The sequence below is a fragment of the Monodon monoceros genome, unplaced genomic scaffold (assembly GCF_005190385.1).
Source record: "Monodon monoceros isolate NGI ecotype Baffin Bay Population unplaced genomic scaffold, NGI_Narwhal_1 Super_Scaffold_21, whole genome shotgun sequence".
Taxonomy (NCBI): domain Eukaryota; kingdom Metazoa; phylum Chordata; class Mammalia; order Artiodactyla; family Monodontidae; genus Monodon; species Monodon monoceros.
Window position 1 is genome coordinate 134,474,045 of NW_021703778.1, and position 20,926 is coordinate 134,494,970.

Consider the following 20,926-nt stretch of genomic DNA (forward strand, 5'->3'; position numbering starts at 1 on the left):
CTGATGATAAGAGAATATTAATCTGGAATCCATAAATCCCAGGAAATTAATCCACTTGTTGCATAAGTGAATAGAGGCTTTTTACGAATTGGAGGTTTCATAGATTTCACCATATTCCCAAATGGGTCTGTGACCCCAAAAGAGGGTAAGGACCACTGTCCTGAAAGTGGACAAACTTAGTAGTATTGGGCTCATTAATATGAAACTTCCACATCAAATAAATGGTTGTAATGTCTAAACAGTACAACTTATTACGTGTCTAAATAGTACAACTGATATTAAGATTATAGCTTTATAGGCGATTAACATTTTATAACCAAATAAAGTTTATTTCAAATCTTCTTACGTATTCAAATGTCATGTGATATTTGTAGTTTAATATGTAGTATAATCAGATTGTCCCAGAAGCATTGAAGCTTCTTTCCTAAGAAATATTTAGTAACAAATGATAGAACCACTAGGTTTTGCTTCCAGTGGTTTAAATGGTGTCTATTTTAGAGGCAGCAGGAAACTGAACAAGTTTTTGGAAGATGGTGGAATCTCAGCATCAATCTATCTATTAATATTTATTGAAGACCCATCAAGAAAAATGAAAACTGTCATATGTTTATTGGAGCCTGAGGCTATTAGATTTGTGAAATATCCCAGGTTCGTCTAAACACACCCACACCTGTGATTCTCATGGTGGAATTCTCCAGCCATTAAACTACCAGTTGGAGTGATTTCAGTAAAAATCACAGTTGACTTTATCAATCCATGTAATTTATAAGAACAAAGGGGCTGTCTTAAAAGGAAAGTTTCACCATCACTTAGTTTAAAAGGCATAAATCCTTAATCCATTGATGGCCACAGAATAATGATAACCATATTGTATAATCATTGTTGGTGGTTACAAAAGAATGGAAGCCATATCAAAGAAATATCAAATATTCTAGCTCTACTTAAACAACTGCTGGTAGTGAGACAAGATGTCTTTAAAACAGTCTCCGAGTATTTCATTTTAATCATAAACCATGAGGTGTTAAAGGGGTTAATGAGGTCTCAAGTCATTGTCAACTAATTATCTTTAAGTTGTTGTCATCACATTCTAATTGTTATGCTTCTGCCAGCTCCACCACTGGGGGTACCCAATCTTAGAGTAATTGGTTAAACACAAACACACACACACACACACACACACACACACACACACACACACGATGGTTAACCTAGCTGCTACTTAGTTTGTTAACTTAAACCATTGCTGTCACTAACACACACGTGCATGCATACATACACACATACTTGCATACAAAAAGCTTTTAGGAACTTTCATCTTTTTAAAAGGGCAGGGGGAAAAATCAATAAAGTGGTAGCCTGGCCAGCAGTAGGGGATGGTTGGAGCAGCATGGGTGGCTGAACTGTATGAGAAACAGATGTAAGCTCTTTGGGGCTAGGGCAGGCCTTTCTCTTTCTCAACCAGCCAATGGAAAGCAATGAATGTCCCTACCATCCATCACCCAGCCCTCCCCACCAAAGATTATTCAGTCTGTCTGTTGAAGCGAAGAGCAGAAAGGGGCACCCACCCAGCTGGGGAAATTATGATTTAGGCTCACACTTCGCTCAAGTACCACGTAGTCTTAAAAATGATTCGTTTCATGGTCTGAATCAGCAGGGAAATGCTTTCTTGCTGTTCTGTTTTGTACGTTCTACCATCAGACAAATCGCAATTCACCTATTGCTCTTTACATTCATCTCTCTCTTTTTAAAATTTGTTTTCCCTGCCTGGGCGTCCTTTTGGAGTTGATAAAAGACAGGGACCTGACACAAATGGGTCATTGCCGGTATGGTCACTTAATCAGCTTTCAATGAAGTTAGATGCTACAAACTTAAGGATTTGGAATGATTCAACCACTTTGGAAAAAAGTGGCAGTTTCTCAAAAGAGTAAGCAGGTATCTACCCTACAACTCAGCAATTCCACTCCTAAGGATTACCCAAGAGAAATCAAAAGAAATGTCTACAAAAATAATCATATGGCAATGTTCATAGCAGCACTGCTCATAATACTTCCAAATTGGACACAATCCAGATGTCCATTACCCAGAAAGGATAATCAAATTGTAGCATATTCATACAACAAAATAGTGTTCAGCAATACAAAGGAATACACGACAATACGGGGAATTTCAAAACATTACGTTAATCAAAAGAAGGGGGATATGAAAGAGTATATACTGTATAATTCATTTATATGAAGTCCATGAATAGGCAAAATTAATCTACAAAGATAGAAGTCAGAAATCAAAAAGAGGTTGCTGCTGGCAGGCAGGTAATTGATTGGAAAGGGTCACACGGGAACTTTTTGGAGGTGATAGATCTATAGATCTATCATCTATAGATCTATATATCTATATCTTGTTTTAAATGATGGTTATGTTTGTGAATACAATTGACACAACACATTGAACTGAACACCTAAGACCTATACCTGGTATTGCGTGTGAATTATACCTCAAGTTTTTTAAAATTAAAAAGTTAAGGATTTTGGAAATACAGATGCTATAACAGGGAAAAAAGCAATGAATGAGGAATCAGAAAATAGAGGAAATGGGGGGAAATTGATGATGCTGGGGGAAGTGAAACTCATTAAGGATGAGAATGTATGTGGATACCTGCAGAAATACCTAGCCAGCTACCTGAAAGTTTCTTGAGTACTTACTATGTACCAAGCACTGTGCTTAATCACTTTCTTGTATATTATCTATTTGTCCTTCCCTTTTTCTTTGACCCTCCAGGGCACAGAATTGGATTAGTCCTATTCCTTGGTTCATTACACATTCTCATCATTAGTCCATGCATGGCTAGTTTCATTTAGTTAGCTGGTTAATCTTATTCATAATATGTACTTGTAAGCCCTCCACCCAAGAACTAACTAGAACCTTGACTGTAACCTATTATCTAGCTATATAATCCTACCTCCCATTCTCCCACCTTCCCCCCACTCAAGGTAATCATCATCCTGAACCCATTCCCTTTCTTTCCTTTTTGCATACAATTTTATTAATGCTTGTGAATTCTTACACATCTAGATTTAAATGTTACTTAGCTTTAATTTTATGAAAAAAATAAGTTCTACATAATCTTTTGGCATTTACTTTTTCACTTGATATTATATTGCTAAAATTCATGTAAGTTATGTGTCTCTGTGTCATTTAATCTTTAGTATAGCCCTATGAAATAGGTGTGATAAAGTTGGGGCTCAGAGAAGTAAATTAACATGCCCAAGGGCACACAGCCAGGAAGTGGAAGAAGGAGGTTTCAAAGCTGAGGCTCTTAACAAATATGTTACACTGCCTTCTCCATTCTATATTGTCAGCTATTTATAACCATATCTCTACCTATACCTTACCCATACCCCCGTCTATACATACATAGAGAGAGAGAGACATAAATGTCAGCAAGGAGCCCAGGTTATGGAGCATGAAAGAATCAGTCAAGTCTATCTAATAATTTATGGGTCCTTATACTCTGGTAGAGAACATAAAATATAAAAGTTATATATGCATGTCATCTCAAGGATTTTAGTCCTTTAAAATTCAGAATATACAAGCAGGTAATGCTTTAGGAAAAGTGTCTAAAGGTGTGGTAGCATGTACGCGTGCACACACGTGCACATACACTTTCTGGGGTGTGTCCTAGAACAGCATCCTTATTTTATTTCATTTCATATTCTAAAGGGGCAAATGCACAGACCTTGTTTAAGCAAGTCCTGCTCTGCACCTTATAACTGTATACCAGAGGCCATGGAAACTGGATCACTCTCTCAGGATGTCATTACAGCCAAGCAGAATCTCATTAAAAATCAATTCCTCAGGTCCATAAAGCTAGTTTATTTTATCTTCCTGGAGTGCCTGCTGCTAGCAGTTACACAGTTCCATTGTATGGCAGTCTTGTCTGTGAAGAACATTGCACAAAACGGCCATTTAAAGATTTTCCAATTTTATGTTAAACTTTACAATTTTGCAGTAGTTTAAGTTTACAGGGTTTGCTTCTCAAGTGTAGGGTATCTTGTTACATGTGCTGGAAGTCCATTGCCAGTCCTAGGTCTCACTAATTAAATATTTGCCTTTATAAACTAGGTGCTGTCCGATGTGAATGTGCACACTTAATCGGGTAGCAGGGTTTCCAGAGCTAAGAATGCCTGATTTGGTCAATTTCTGCAACTTCTCACCCATTGCTACTTTCTGACTGTTGAGTTGTACCCATGGCCTCTCTGGGTAATTACACAAAAATCAGGTAGGGAATTTGCTCTTTGTCGTGACTTTAATTCAATATCTCTAAACATGCTAGAAATCGATATGTATCGGCCAACTTTTATAAATGGGGAGTTGAAAGCACATAGAGATTTAGTGACCTGTACAGGTCACACCCTGAATGAGCAACAGAGGCGGAAGAAATCAGAGAGGCTGCTCTGGCCTCATCTGGAATCTTTTAACTCTTTTGACCCCCTTCAGCGATTTAGGGGCTGGCGGATTTCAAAGATCAGTGAACTTTTTGGAACAGTGCTTGGCAGTGAAACATAGAGGCTTGGATTCCTCAGATTTTAGCTCTTCCAGGATGCAGGCTTGGTTTGCATTTTATTTTATTATTTTTTTATTTTATACATTTATTTATTTATTTATTTTTGGCTGCTTTGGGTCTTTGTTGCTGCATGTGGGCTTTCTCTAGTTGTGGTGAGCGGGGGCTACTCTTTGTTGCGGTGCGCAGTCTTCTCATTGTGGTGGCTTCTCGTTGCAGAGCACGGGCTCTAGGCGTGTGGGCTTCAGTATTTGTGGCACACGGGCTCAGTAGTTGTGGCGCACGGGCTTAGCTGCTCCGCGGCATGTGGGATCTTCCCAGACCAGGGCTCGAACTCGTGTCCCCTGCATTGGCAGGCGGATTCTTAACCACTTCACCACCAGGGAAGTCTCTCAGTTTGCATGTTGTGAGGAGAATAAGGAGGGATGGACAAGTGTGAGTTGGGCTGGGATTAGAGTACAAAGAGAGTTAAGATCACTACAGACACCAAGTCTCCTTCTCCCCCCACATGTTGGGGACTAAATAAGCATATCATTTAAAAAATGTTAGCAGTTGACATTGGAAGGAAACAAGTCCAAAATAAACCTCAGTATAATCTGTTACAAAATATTCAGTGGAAAGCGACAGGATTCTCCTCTGTTATGAACTCCTGCAATTTTGACAATTGCATTTCTCTTCATGAAACCATCCCTGGGCACCATTCTCTAAGATGCCTTTTGTGGAGCCCAACGTCTATAAGATGGTAATTGGTGTTTGAATAAAAAAGACGTACTTGTTCAAATATATTTGCATATTTTGGCAACATTTGATCTCATTCCTGGAGATTCATAAGCATATGAGCATGTTAAAGTCTCTGAAAAGTCCTTCAGGGAAGAAAGCTTATTTGAACTTGTCTGACCATGGACTTTCCCCAACTGCAGCAAAACAACTACAAATAGCATCTCATGAAAACAGAAATAAGCTACAGAAGACATTTCAAGGGGATGATTAATCCTTCAACATTAAAAACAAAAATTAGTCCTATGCCCCGTCCACTGTAAAAATTTCCATCTAAATCCCAAGTCACAGAATTCTGTCACTGGAAAGGAATCCAGTGGTTTACTCTAACAGCCTCATTTCACAGAAGAGGAGGCACAAAACATTAAATAACTTATCTAGGTATCATGACAGAAGGGCAACTATACCCAGGATCTTCGCTTCCCAAGCCAGTGGTCATCTGTGTCACCACCCTGTCACTCAAAGCACTTATACTGCCCCCACCTAAAATTATCTGTGAAGAATAATTTTCGTCTGAGCTTGGAAACACAAAACTGAAATGTTGCTACATCTGTGTTCGGTGCTTATGTTTGCCTAGGATGGGACTAGGTTAGGAGAAGAATATTGAGAACTTGAAAGAAATGTGCTCCAGGATGGGGGGAGAATGTTAGAGACTACTAATGCTTTTAGAAACATCACAGATCCAGAAAGCATGCAGTGCCCAATAGACACTGAAGCTGCATAAAGCCGGCAGGTGGGAAAGTTGTCAAACTCGAAGAATTCTGGGAAGCGCAGAAAAGGTGGAGTTCATTGCAAGGAAATGCTAATCACTATTGGGAGAATTACTCACCAGCCTTTGAACCAGTGGCTTGACTCAGCACTGGAACAGAGATGGAGAGCGAAGGCAGATGGAAATGTAACTTCTGAAGGGCCAGAAGAGGAATTGTCTCATAAGAACGTGTAACTAGAAACAGCTTTATACACCTGAGTCATCTATAAACCTGCTATTCCTCATATTTGTGTACATTTTATACTATCGAAAATTGGCATAAGAATCTGTATCTGTGTACACTTAAAAAAATCTGATTCTATGAGCTTTGCTAGGGAGGGAGGTAAGGAGGTGGGGATGGGTGGTGGGTAACAAGAAACATTTCTGAAGGAAAAACAAAAACCTGACTCCTTGGTCTGGGTGGTAGAGGGTGAGGTTGAAGTGAGTCTTCAACAAAGCTGAGTCTAAATTGACTGGGAGGCTTTTATTTGGAGCTCTCCCTTGCCAATATTTTATCACAGTATGGTTTCCATTCTTGGCCAAGAAAAAGAACTGAGGTGGAATGGAATTGGCTCCGTCTTAGCTCTGATAAGACAGTCCTAATAATGGAAGACATCTTTCCCCCATAACTTTGAAAAACATGAAAGCAGATACTGGCTCTGAGTATGTCTGATGGCCTAACTTTATTTCCTGTCAACAGAAATAACTCTGATTTATGTTTGGTCATCAAGTTCACACACTCACATACAACTTGTATTGGGAGAGCACAGAGAGATGTAATATACAGAGCTGTGATGTATGCCTGTCCAGCGAAGCTTCCTGGTCCAAAGGAGACCTCAGGGACTGAGAAAGACACTTCAGTATTCTCACTCTTCTGACACTATATCCCCCTGTGCATCCTTCCAGTGAGTTATATTACGTGGGCTTCAGATGAGCTACATGTCGGCTTTGATCTCTAAGCCCCTCACCTACACTCTTTGTGATCCAGAGGTTGGTTGGCCTGTATCCAGTAATTGCGGTGGGATGCTGAAGGCTGAGGGGATGGTCCATGCTGGTATCTGGCACATTGTTTTATTCTTTTAATATCTGGATGCATCAGAGGAGTGAGAGGATTTTTAAAATTCCATTTCCTTTTCAAAACTGATCGATGGTCCAGGCAGTGGAAATTGAGTGAATATGCCTTTTCAGTTAATGCCTTCTTATGTCATCTGGTTTTGAATTCAGAAGTATTCTTTCCACTGCCCTGTTATTATGCCATATAATTCATTGAATTTAAGATGCCATCAATCATAACATGTCCCATTATTTTATGTACCACTACAAAAAAAAATACTGCCTATTAAAGGAGGACCTAATAGTTCCTTATGTTTAAATTTTGTATTTTATCCTTTTTCAAGGGGTTCTTTTATACTTATTTGGATAGATTTATTATGTGTCCCACTTGTGCAGACATAAAAAGGAAAGTATATGTAAAATAAGTTGGCTAAGTTTCTCCTAAAATTTCTTCATATCCAGAGTCCAACTCTTCCAAATCCCTCTAGAGACAGATTCTTCAATGTCTATACACAATGCAGTGTTTTGCCCCAAAATACAATGGCAGGGCAACACACTAACTACATCATGACTGTGGCCTGGCTGACAGTGAGTCTAAATGACAGCAACTGTCAGAAGCCATGGATAGTGAGAAGCCAGGAAATTGAGACACACCCTGATTGTAGAGATGTTAAAACATGGGGGGCGGTGTGGGGGGGAGGTATATCTTAGAATGGAAGAAATATGGTATGACTCAGTCTCAAAGCGTGGTACAAGATTCATGTATACAAAACTTAGAAATATTTTACAAAAAATTCTCTTTTTATTTCTGAGGTTCAACATCAACCTCAGAGAGGAATGCAAAGTTTTAAATTATCCACCCCTGAATTGCCGTCTCAGTGTAAGCGGTTCACGGGATCCTAAGTAAGCATACTTATTTTACTTCTAGAGAGACTCTATGGGCTTTCTTTTTAAAAAGAAGTGGCCATGGAGACGGTTTATCTGTCAGTCTATGAAGACTGTGAGGCAACTTCGTATAGTTCCTGGGAAAGGTTCTTGCCAATATTTATTAGCCTCTCATTGTAAAAAACCTAATTTGTAATTTCAAATAAATAAGAATAAAAAATTCAAATAAAACCCGACATTTTCATGCTTATTTGGCAAAGTTTTTGGTGAAAAGAAGAATAGTAGCAGTCTTTTTCATTTTGGTGCCTAAGATACAACAAAGTAGATTACATATACTTTTCCAACAATAGCGTGAAGAATCTTTTACATAGCTCTAAAATAAACACAATAGTTTTAGCAGGAAAAAAAACTTAAATTGGTAGTAACCACTAGAATTATATTTGAAGGAAATATTCTATGTTATTTGAATACAAATTAAAAATAAACACTCCAGTTTCTTTTTTGATAGATTAATTGGAACGTATTAAAAGTCACAGAATTATTATGCAACTTATAAGCATTCATCTTTTATTTACTCTCAGGAACCTTACTTTTGGAAACTAGTATTCCACATGAGCATTACACAATCACATAAAAGATTTTTTTCCTTCCCACCTGCGTTAGGCCCAGAGGTAGTTAAATGCTGGTGATTCTGTCTCCGTCCAGCGGAGGGCAGTAGCGCACATCTTTAGAAGAGGGATTCCCGTTTCAGGTTGGACGAGCCTCAACCTGAGAAACCGTACACCGCGTTCCGTGTCTCTTGAGCCAGCCTCCGGTGACAGTCCTTGGCAAGGTCAGCAAGGCCACGACGAGTTGTCTTCAGGGGCCCAGGTGGCAGACTTGAAGGCTCCTCTTCCCAGTTCTGTGGGATGTACTCCCTCAGCCCAGGCCTGTGTGATGCAGGAAAAATGCAAGGCCCCGTGACACGCAAAGGATCTGGGACCAAGCCTCACCGCTTGGCTGCTTGAGTTCGCCCCTGGCAACAAATTGGAGGGAATGTGGTTAAAATGCGACTCATTCCCTTCCCAAGATATCGGCACTTAGATTGCATTTCTTCCTGTTTTCTGCTCTGATGAAGGACAATGAGGGGGGAGATGTGGAGGCTTTGGTCCTGTAGGAGCATCTTCTAATCTAAAAATTGCCTCCCTGTACCATCCCCGCCTAGAGCTTTGCTTCCTTCATGCTGTATTTGGACAAACTGGGATTGTCCAAGCCACCAGAATTCCCAGAGGACTGACTAGCAGGCATGCTCTGTGCCTTTGAATTCAATTAGAATGGAGTGCTTCGGGCAGTAGTCAATCTAATGACATTTTTATCATTCAACTTAAAGAAAATGTTAAATTAAAAAATTTTCCAACTTCCTTAACGAGGTAACAAATGCTTTAGAATGACTTCTAATCGTATGCATCGCGTGAGTCTGTAGAAACACCGGAAACACCACAGAAAGGAGTGGACTCTAAGGGCCTCGTGGAGGTGTAGTATGAGAACCCTCCATAGTCTTTCATGAGGACAGGGTGCATTCCTTGGGCTATTACTTTTTCTAATACTATACTATATGCCTAGTTAAGGGATGATAGCAAAATGGACACCTGTGTATCCACCTCCCAGTTTAAGAAATAGAATGTTACCAGTACCTTTGGTGCCCCTGTTTGCCCGTCCCTGCTTCTTTCCATCCGCCTCCTCTTTTCTCAGAAGCAACCACTCTCCTAAATTGTAACCACTTCTGGGCTTTTCTTTTTTTACATCTTTATTGGAGTATAATTGGTTTACAATGGTGTGTTAGTTTCTGCTTTATAACAAAGTGAATCAGTTATACATATACATATGTTCCCATATCTCTTCCCTCTTGCGTCTCCCTCCCACCCTCCCTATCCCACCCCTCTAGGTGGTCACAAAGCACCTAGCTGATCTCCCTGTGCTATGCAGCTGCTTCCCACTAACTATCTATTTTACATTTGGTAGTGTATATATGTCCATGCCACTCTCTCACTTTGTCACAGCTTACCCTTCCCCCTCCCCATATCCTCAAGTCCATTCTCTAGTAGGTCTGTGTCTTTATTCCTCTCTTACCCCTAGGTCCTTCATGACATTTTTTTTTCTTAGATTCCATATATATGTGTTAGCATATGGTATTTGTCTTTCTCTTTGTGACTTACTTCACTCTGTATGACAGACTCTAGGTCTATCCACCTCATTACAAATAGCTCAATTTCGTTTCTTTTTATGGCTGAGTAATATTCCATTGTATATATGTGCCACATCTTCTTTATCCATTCAACTGATGATGGGCACTTAGGTTGTTTCCATGTCCGGGCTATTGTAAATAGAGCTGCAATGAACATTTTGGTACATGACTCTTTTTGAATTATGGTTTTCTCTGGGTATATGCCCAGTAGTGGGATTGCTGGGTCATATGGTAGTTCATGCTATGATTCCTTCTCTATTCTGTGCCTAGTTGTCTTCCCTGGACCAAAATCACCCTGTTGTCTAAATTACTGAAGCTTTGGAGTAAGACTTCATTTCTGGTAGGTCAAGCGAGATTCCCCTTCCACCTTCTCACTCCCACAACCCCTCTTCCTTTTCTTCAGCGCTGTCTTGTCTATGTTTGTTCCTTCATGAGATTACTCTTAATATTCAGAGAGGATGAGAAGCTGGGTACCTTAGTGTGGATCCTCAGTCTGACAAGCGGGTTTGAATCCTGGCTCTTCATTACTATCTGTGCTGCCTTTAGGCTAGTTACTTTACCTCTCTCAGCTTCAGCCTCCTCATCTGTGACGTGCACATCGTAGTAGCACCAGTTCACAGGATTGCTGTGAGGATTACAATGGGGTAACATAGATAAGGCACTGAGAACATTGCCTGGAAGGCGACACTGTTGGCTTGGAACAGCTGAGAGCTTCTGCAGTCACACTGACCTCCTGGCTGTCTCTTGCCAACCATGTCACCTTGGACCAGTTTCTTTATTTTTCCAAACCTCTGTTTCTGCATATGCACATGGGGATAATATTAGGGTTGTTACAAAAGTTAAAGGAGAAAACCAAGGAAATTACATAGCATGTTGTCTGGTAAATGCTTAACAATTTCATTTCAGCATTTTAACTAGATTTAATTTTAAAAGTGAATTGGGCCTTAGCGCTAAAAACTGTCTCTACACTCACTTCTGGGTATCTACAAAAACACTTGCTTGGGAATCCAAAACATTTGCCTGGGCGAAAGATGATGGTAGTAAAGAGAAGTTTGCAAAACCATCTCTTGCTTTCTTGCAGCTTTTCCTTGCTTTCATCTTTTTGAGGTGCAGCATTCTCAGAAGGAAAAACTGTTCCTGATTCAAAGCCAAACTCTCCTTACTAGGCCTTCCCTGTTTCCACAGCCTGCTTTGCCAGCTTAGGGCTGACCAGGCAAAGCTGTTTCTTAACTTGTTTTCCAGAATCAGAGGAAAGTTTAACATAACAAAATTTTATAGCTCCTGCCCGGTAACATATATTACTTTAGAAAAATAAAAATACCTTTCCCTTATCATGCATTATTCTTTTACATGTACAATTTTCCTGACGTATTGAAGTAATATTCCACGGTTTGCTGTGACTTGGAGGTTTATGGCCCTTCTGTGGCAGATCAGACTAAACATAATTCATTCATAGCTACTTAGTGCTCTGGGAAATAAACCCCTGAACTTAAATAACTATGGTGTGACCTCTGTAAAATATTATTTATGGTTTTAAAACTACTATTATGTAGATATCAAGATATGCCAAATGTTATAAACCAAACACCAGCTGGCAAATGGGACAACAAGTATTCCATTTATTTTTGCTTTTCTTTCTGGATATTTCTCTACAAATGCTATTTTCACTTAAATGGATTCTGGGGTAATTATCTGGCGGAGGAAAGCAATGCTCATTTACATTTTATTATAGAATACTACAGTAAGTAAAAAAATTCTCTATAAAAAGCACCACAAAAATATAAACATCCATTAACTTACTGCAGTTTAATAGGAAAGATACTGATTACCTTTGAGTATAAAGTGTCCCCACTATCAGTGAACTAGTGTAACCCATCTGTTATTCATTTCTGCAAATTAGTTTATGGAGGAAAACCCCACTGCACATTTAAGTTATCCAAATGGGAACTCTAAGTTTAGTCTTTCCATGCTGTCAAAAATATGTGTGCATTCACAGCACTCCTTATTTTAAGATTTTCAAAAGTGTAGGGTGTCATCTCCACACCTCCTTGGTTTCCTCAATGATTTCCTGTGCATTTGACTATATTGTAAGAAATAAGCTGTTCAGTGGTAGTTAAGTCATGGAATCGTCGGTTTCCTAATAATCATTCAACAAATGTTTGAGGACCCACCACATGCTGGTCACTCAGCTTGACACTGGCAATAATAAAGATAAATGAGAAAAAAGAAATCCTCAGTGCTCAAAGAACTAACAGTTTGAATATGGAGGTAGATAACCAAATAAGGAATTTCCAGGCAGCACATCAAGGGCTGTGAGAGAGGAATAAGCACAAAGGGAAGACGAGGCTGAGGACACAGTGGAGGAGGCAAGGAGGGCTTGTGGAAGACTTCACAGAGGATGGAGACCCAAACGCTGAGCATGGTCTTGAGGATGACTGGGGAGATTCCGGTGGTCAGGTGGACGTGCAAGACCAGCACGGGCAAAGACACAAGGGGATGCTGGGTTCAGGCCTCTTCAAATCATTCGATATAGCTGAAATTTGCTGGAGCCTTGGAGAAAGAAGGGATGAAGATTCAGTGCGAGGCCAACCATGGAGGTCTTGAAGGCCCTGCTGAGGAATTTAGACTTCCTCCTGTAGGCTGTGTGTAGACATGAGAGAGTTGAAGTTGAGGGTCATGTGATGAGGTTTGTGTGTTGGCTAGCTCCTCGTGGCTGGGATGTGGAAAATAAACTGGAGCCCAATTAGCAGGCTCCTCCAACTTCCAGGTGGAAAATAACAGAGTCCTGGGCCAGGGCAGTGACAAAGAGAGACCTGATTGAAAGTGCATTTGGGATCTGGAAGCAACAAGATCTGATAACCAGTTGGATGTGGGAAGAAACAGAGGGAGGAGTCAAGGAGGTTGTTCGGGTTTGGGGCTTGGATGCTTGAGTGGGACAGATGAGTCATTTTCAGCACCTGGGACTATTCTTGGAAGAATGGGTTTGGAGGAAAGGTCAATGGGTTTCATGCTGACCACGTGGAGCTTATGTTATTTGTAGGACATTTAAGTGTGTCCCAGAGGCAGCTGGACGTGTGAGTTTGGAGAGAAGTTAGGGTTGAAGATAGAGATTATGCCATTTATATATATGATGGTCAATGTTTTTAAAGATTCATGAAAGTGAATAAATGAGCTAATTTGCCCCCTAATGGTATGAAAGATACCATCATTCGGTTATTTGCAAACTACCTTGATGTAACAAGGTAAGTCTTCACCCCTAAAGCCCTGTAGGTAAAAACAAAAAGGGAAGGGTAAAAAGTGTTTTCCATTCTGTCATTTGCTATGAATAGGAAGTGATGCAGCTCTCATTTTGGATTCTTTAACAAAAATGGGATATGTCTTTTACTTATTAAAATCATAACAAGACTTAATCAAGTCTTCCTTTGAGAATACTCAAGTGATTGAAATCATTGAAATGATATCACTGCCACATCCAGAGGTTGTGTTTTTGTTGTAGAAGACTGCCTACTTTTGTAGAGTTCCAAACAAAACTGAGCAAAATAGAAGGGAATCTATTTCTCCCTTATTAGTCTTGATGACTTTCTAAAAGCTCATGCATTTTGATGGCTAAGATTAATGAGACCACATAGTGTTAAGCACCTTGGACTTTCAGAACAAAGGCCTTTTAGAAGAACAAAGTATCATTATTAATGACACATCACTTACAGTTTTCATCAGTAATGTTAGGTTTCAGCCACTTTAATGGGAATTTAGTTAAGAGCTCCAATGTGGAGAGCAAGGCTATTAGAGGAGGTTCTTGACAGTAATACCTTTTGCTTCTAAGGAAAAAGATAAATCATACTGAAATTGATCAAAAAGACAAGCTGAGAGGTTCAGAAGGTGAGCTACCATCCACTTAGTAAATTTCTCAAAGGCCTTATCATCAATGAGTCCGCTGGTGAGCTCTGCCCTCTGCAGTGGGCTCCCTTTGTGGCCAAGTCTCCCCCTTCTGGACAACTTGCTGGCCCACAAAAATGCGTCACGCTCCAGACTTCACCTTTCTTTTTTATTTCCCCTCTCCTCTCCCTCCACACCCCCAGTCTATGTTGGGTTTCACTGCCTCAGGATCTTCCTTTGTCCTATGGTGAGCTGCTCAGTCAAGTGCAGGAATAAAGGAATGCCACCTTGCTGTGGTGAACTAATTTACACCATTACCACTAAAGGTGAGAATCATAATGCCAGGTGGCAAACCAGTGGGGAAGTATTTTTCCCTGAATACATGTTGTTAGTCTTATCAGATAAATCATGGGGGATGGTGGTATACATAGAGTCAACGGTGTTTGCGATTTTTGCAAATTCTTTACACAAGATGCTACTCTCAGATAAGATCTCTCAGGGACCTTAATGTGTTTCAGTCAGATTCACTAAGACTCTCTCAATGACACTTTATAAATGACTCTGCTTTTGTTGGAGGGAAATTACGAGAAATTCTCCTGGGGGAAAAAAACTGAAGTTAAAAAAATTTTAATTTTGTCGTCGAAATCAGTCAGCTATGTTTTATCTGTAGGAAAAAAAAAAAAAAAACTAGAATGCAAAGAAATGCCCGATAAAAATAAAGGAAGGGGGAATTTACTATTATTACCGTAACTGATGACTTATACCCAGGGGCGTATAAGGAATTGATTACACTGCAGCTCTACCAATAACTCTTTGAGATCTTAGTCAAGATTGTTGAGATCCCCAATGACAGGAAGAGAGCACAGACACCACAAGGCAGAAGGGGTTGTGGTTATATAGTGTGAAGTGATATTTGTTACTAAAGGAAATCTCAGACTATTATTCTGTCTCTGATTTGTAACAACTGTATAGTCTGTGAATTGTTTAGTTGATTTGATTCTGGAGATTCTTGGAAAATCTTTCTTGTTATATTATTCTGTTTTGGGAGTTCCTGCCAACCACATTAATTAGTTTCTCTTTTGTTTGTGGTTTACAAGGTAGATCAAAGCACATTTCCAGTCCAATTGTTGAGGTTCACTCTTTTCTGTCTCATTCCAGATGACATAGCTCTAGCTAGGTAGCCTTTACTGGACAACATGAGAATTCAAGTCCAACTAAAATGCTGAGATACCAAACAAAATGCTACAGCGCAGGAGAATGTTTTGTTTTTAAAGTTTCTGAGGCGTTGCAGTCCAAAATACCCAACAAATAATTGCAATTTAGAATTTGAGTAAAATGCAGAAATGGAGAAGATTACTGCAATCACATTCTTTAGTAACTTTTAGTGCTAAATATTATCAAAAATTGACCACGGGGCTTCCCTGGTGGTGCAGTGGTTAAGAATCCACCTGCCAATGCAGGGGACACGAGTTCGAGCCCTGGTCCGGGAAGATCCCACATGCCGCGGAGCAACCAAGCCCGTGTGCCACAACTACTGAGCCTGTGCTCTAGAGCCCGCCAGCCACAACTACTGAAGCCTGTGCTCCTAGAGCCTGTGCTCCACAAGAGAAGCCACCGCAATTAGAAGCCTGCACACCGCAACTAAGAGTAGCCTATGCTCACTGCAACTAGAGAGAGCCCAGCAACAAAGACCCAACACAGGCAAAAATAAATAAATAAACTAAAATATTTTAGAAATTGACCAAATTTTACCAAATTCAAACAATAGTTGAAGATCATCTGATTTGTACTACATGTTGATGTTGATATAAGCTCAAATTCTGCATTGGGAAGTTAACACTGAAAGATTGAGTTCACTGTGAGCTTTATTATGAAAGATGATTTTCTTTCTGCATTATAAATCTGCTAATAACAAATGAGCAAAGTGGTTGCTAGTTGGTACCTTTTTTAACGTTTGTGCCTTTAAGATCATAGTTCAAAAGAATTAAGCAAGTGCGATAAAAAAGGCAACACAAACATAACCTTTATTCTCTTTCAAAAACCCGGAGAATAAATAGGGCTTGGAACCATATTCATTGATTTAATCAGAATACTTTAAATTTTGTAGTCTCATTTAAACTTTTATAGCAATACAATGATTATTGTAAAAGTGATGGCAATATACATGGTTGTTCTCAACTAAGTAGTAAAAAAATGTAGTAAATTCTCTTATCCATCATAAAGAAGGGCTAGGCTAGTGAGCTGCTCGATCAAACATTCATAATAAATAAAAATTACTCTCTATATATCTGATCATATATTCATAGCCTAAAATCACAATACACAATCTGACAGTAAAACTGTGCTATATTCAGGAGATGGGAAGCCAGCACACTGGGATTATAAAACATTTTTTGGTTTATGTAAATACTGAGACAGAATCTCTAAAATCACGACTGTTCCAGAAGATCTGAGACAGATGTCAATGAACATGCATGCTGTCTATCGGCTATCAGTTTTCAAAGGACTAGAAGAGTAAAATAAAATTAATGTAAATTATTTAATACAATTCAATATTGCTTTGACTACTTAAGAAAAATACCTCAAGGTATTGCACTGCCTTATAGGCATGAGCAAAAATTGTAGTAACTGGAAAGTAGCCGTAATAGAGAACAGGCACTGAGAATTCTGACAGAACACCAAATAACCGCTTTTGGCAAATAAACTGGTTAAGATGATCTCACTTTTTTAAAGTTCTTTTGCCATAAAAGGGGTTTTTAAAATTCTATTTTCTTAGAATAATTTTACATATATTAGAATGATTTTAGAGCAGTCAGAGTTTAACATTATCTCAAAGGTTCAAATAATTCTTAAGATTCTAGTTTACATAAGACTATATTCCTTAGCATTCATTTAAACATATTACTAAAAACAAACATGGTTCATCTGAGAACATAGATTAAAATTTTTTTTTCTTAAACCCAAGGGAAAAGGTATGAACGTAGCCCTTTCTCTCTAAGCATAAAAAGTCATTTAGATGACAAAGAGGACTGAGTCCAGAGTCAGGAGACACAGATATGACTTTAGGGAAATCACTTTCCCTCTAAGATCCCCTCCAGCTATCTGATTCTAAGGTTAAAACATTCCCTCTGAACTATACAAACTGACCTGGCATTTTCCAGTTTCTACACAGTACCTGGCCACCCTGCCCCCTCAAAAAACCTTTTAATTTCTTACACTCAAATATCAAATGAATTAATACAAACCCTGCTCTGCAAATCTGTATGCCAGCTAGTTGTTTTCACTTATTCTGCACATTGTAGAGAGCTTCCTGTGTTCAAGAAGGAGTGCTAGACCAAACCTGCTTGTCACTGCCCCTGGGAACAAATGACCCCCTGGAAAATTGGACGCAGTGATTGCGTCAGGCCCAGCTTCAGACACCTGAGGAAATAGGGAAACAGGCAGTTATCCTACTTGCTCCCTGGTTCAGGGCACTGATTCCCAAACTTGAGGGAATACAGGAGGAATCTCCAGATGGGTTTGTTAAAACCGCAGCTTCCAGGGTCTCACCGCAGCCTTATTGTATCAGAATTTCTGGGGATGGGGCCTCCTAAACTACCTACATTTTTAATCAATATGTTCTCCCCCACCCCTCCATGCCTCAGCTGGTTATTTAAGGGCTTTCCTCTCTACACTCCCACCCCCCCAGAAAGAAAAAAGAAAACCACTGTACTGTAGCGGTTAAAGCTCTAGAGTCAGCGTCAGGAGGCAATGAGCAGCTGCTAGATCTGGAATGAGTTACTTGACATCTCTTCACCAGATGGGGGTTGAATGAGAGGCGTCTAGCCGTCCCTTCCTCTCAAAGAACCTCACGTGTCAACTCGTGAAGGAGATGGGGAAAATGTGCAGGGATGTCTCACTCTAGCAGTTCAAACACCCCAGAAGAGTCTGGAGGCCCCCGATCGGGTGTAATTCCTCTCTCTCTCTGGTCCCCTCATCCACAACTGGAGGCAAAGTGAGGCGAAGTTGGAACTGGGTGACAGTCGGGAGGGAGAAACCAAAGGAAGCTTGCAAGAGCGTTTTGGCAAGAAGCAGAAAGGGTACTCTGAAAGCAGGAATTACTCGTCGTCCTCGTCGTCGTCGTTCTGGTCCTGGTAGCGAATGTAGACGACCAGCATGACAAATCCCGTGAGGATGCAGAGGGAGCCGACCACCAAGTAGGCGATGCCCAGGAACGGATTCTTGCCGCCCATCCACGAGATGCTGCTGAAGTTGATGAGCTTGTGGCCGCCGAAGACGCGCACCGGGTAGTTGTAGGTGATGTTGACGCGGTAGGTGCCCCGCGGCAGCCCGGCCGAGTAGTTGCCCTGACGGATGCGCGCGTACAGCTTGCGGAACGTGGGCAGCGCCGCCGTGCGCATCCATACCACGAAGTCCTGGTTGATGAAGCCGGTGTTGTTCGGGTCTGGGCTGAGCTCGTAGACCGGCCGGTGCCAGCTGGGCGGGGGCGCGGTGCCCTGGAAGGCCAACGCCAGGCTGCCGTTCACCAGCGGCGGGTTGCGGAACTTGACGTGGTAGTCGGTCCACCAGGCGATGCCGGTGCGGTCGAGCGGCACCTCGACGTAGGGCCCGCCCGGCAGGCGCTGGTGCCACAGCGAGAAGGAGTCGTTGAAGAGGCTGTTGGCGATGGCGCCGCAGGGCGCGATGGGCAGGCCAGCCGCGCTGTACTGGTAGGGGTAGCACTCGTTGACCGGGTGGCGCAGCGCGCTCTGCAGCCCGCTCAGCTGCGCGTCGTCGCGGGACACGCCGTAGCGCCGGTTGTTCTGGTAGAAGTTGGTCAGCTCGTAGTAGAGGTACACGGGGCCCTGGAAGAACTCGGGCAGCGAGAAGTACCAGGCGCACGAGCAGCGGGGCGGCGGCGCGCGGCCCTGGCCGGCGGCGGCGCACACCGAGCAGTTGCCGGTGCCCGGGTCGCCGGTGTAGTCGTACTCGAGCTCCTTGATGCCGTTGGAGGAATAGTAGAGGCCCAGGCCCAGGCCGATGAAGGCCAGGCCGGCGCAGAAGAAGAGCGGCAGCGTGATGCTGGCTGACAGCAGCGGCTGCCAGGCGGGGAGGCGCTGCTGAGTGAACGCGGTGTTGTCGGGCTGGTGGGCGCCCCGGGCGGTGGCGCTCCAGGTCATGGCGGCCGCGCGGACCCACGGAGGGGAGCTCGGATGGGGCCGGCCGGGGGCGCCTCCCCCTCCTCGCTGGGCGAACCCGGGGCTACCCCCAGGGCAGGTTTCCACCGGCTCAGGTGAGTTCTGGCCCCGGCCCCGCCTCCGACCCCCGCACAGGTGAGTCTTAGTTACAGGTTCTCCGGGCAGTGACCGGACCCTTCAGTTCCGCCTCGGCCCAGGTGATCGGCCAGCACCGCCCCTGCGGGTAATCGAGAGCCGCGCCCCGCCTCTTCGGAGGTGAGCGGGCGGGCGTTCCTTCCCTCACCTGGCGGGCCCAGAGCTCGCTTTTCCTCTCGATCCGGGTGGGTCCGGACTCCAGCTCCTCCTCCCCGAGGTGAGTGGCGGCCCCAGGATGCCTCTGAGTGGCTCATACCTTGCTCAGGTACTTCCTTCCCTTCCGCCTTCCAAGTGACTAGAGTGCCTGGGCCAGTCTTGCCCGAAATCGTAGGAGCTGCAGCCTCCAGCACAAAGTTCCACTGAGGGATTGCACCGTGCGTCCTGGAGCCTTGAAGATTTCAGGTAATTAATCCTCTTTTATCTGAAAGTGGAAAAAAAGTGTCTCTGGACCCTGTTGTCTTTGTAGGTTAACTTAGGGGCCCCCTTTCAGTCAAGTTGCAGCCACAAATTGTAATGCCCAAGAGACTGCACTATGGTAAATCGGTTTGGAATGCCGTGCCTGCATTCAAATTCTAGAATTTTTTTTTTTTTTAAGGGAAAATGGTTTTCCGGCTAGGTGTCCCAATCTGGCTGTATAACTAAGAAAAGTGGAAAGTTCTCTAAAAATGACACTTAAAAAAGAGAACTAAAGATGGCAGGAGGTTCAGAGCCTTTAAATATCTCTCTAGCTGGTGGAGAAACCACACAAGGAGAAAAATGCACTGGACTACATGTGATTTCTTTTTCTTTTCAGATTACTTGCCTGACTGGAAAAAAGTCCGACCCAAGGTCCCAAAAGACCTAGCTGCTATCCACAATCAAGGATGTTGGGACTTTGGGCCTAAGGAGGTGAACTACAAGGTTTTATAGGACTTACTGCAAAGGAAACCCAAAATAGCTCTGAACATTGCTTGCGATTCTGGCTTTTATATCTAGGTTGGTACAATATACACAAGAGGGTGTTGGGCCATTTCAACTTTGTGCTAAATCCTCCTTAGGTATTGAGGTGTTTCTGCCTCTCTTCCCGCTCCTAAAATGCAAATAACTTAAATATTTGCTATATTACACTTCTGCACTTAGAATAATATATTGCATTCAGGAGTTATTCAAACCCATTGAAATCTGGAAAGTTAAAATACTTGCTAAATTAAACAACAGGGATTTTTTTTTTTTTTAAGCATCTTTCAAGTGTTAGCCCTAAGCTAAGCAAGGTAGAAGACAGAAGACAGATTAAAAAGGACCCTTGATCTCAAGGCACTTGCAGTCTGATAGGGGACATATTACTTAGGAATAAGATGAATCAAAATAGACAATACACAGCATATACTCAAGTACCAAATTATACTTTACAAGAATGATACTAAAATTAAAAAGTAATATTGTTTTAATAACAGAAAATTCATTCTATCTTGTTGAATGGAATGAATGCAGATTGCAAGCTTTAGCTATTAGAG

General features: G+C 41.8%; 1 protein-coding gene across 1 annotated transcript; it reads right to left on the reverse strand.

The window, feature by feature from the left end:
• Positions 1 to 17,994: 17,994 nt before the first annotated feature.
• TMEM30B (transmembrane protein 30B) lies at positions 17,995 to 19,586 on the reverse strand. Its single transcript, XM_029236321.1, has one exon. It carries the CDS (start codon positions 19,278 to 19,280, stop codon positions 18,219 to 18,221), a length of 1,062 nt encoding a protein of 353 aa, XP_029092154.1. The 5' UTR covers positions 19,281 to 19,586; the 3' UTR covers positions 17,995 to 18,218.
• Between the last annotated feature and the right edge of the window lie 1,340 nt (positions 19,587 to 20,926).

What these genes read in the sequence shown, in the direction of transcription:
- TMEM30B (XM_029236321.1), bottom strand. Translation starts at nt 19,280, where the DNA reads ATGACCTGGAGCGCCACCGCCCGGGGCGCCCACCAGCCCGACAACACC.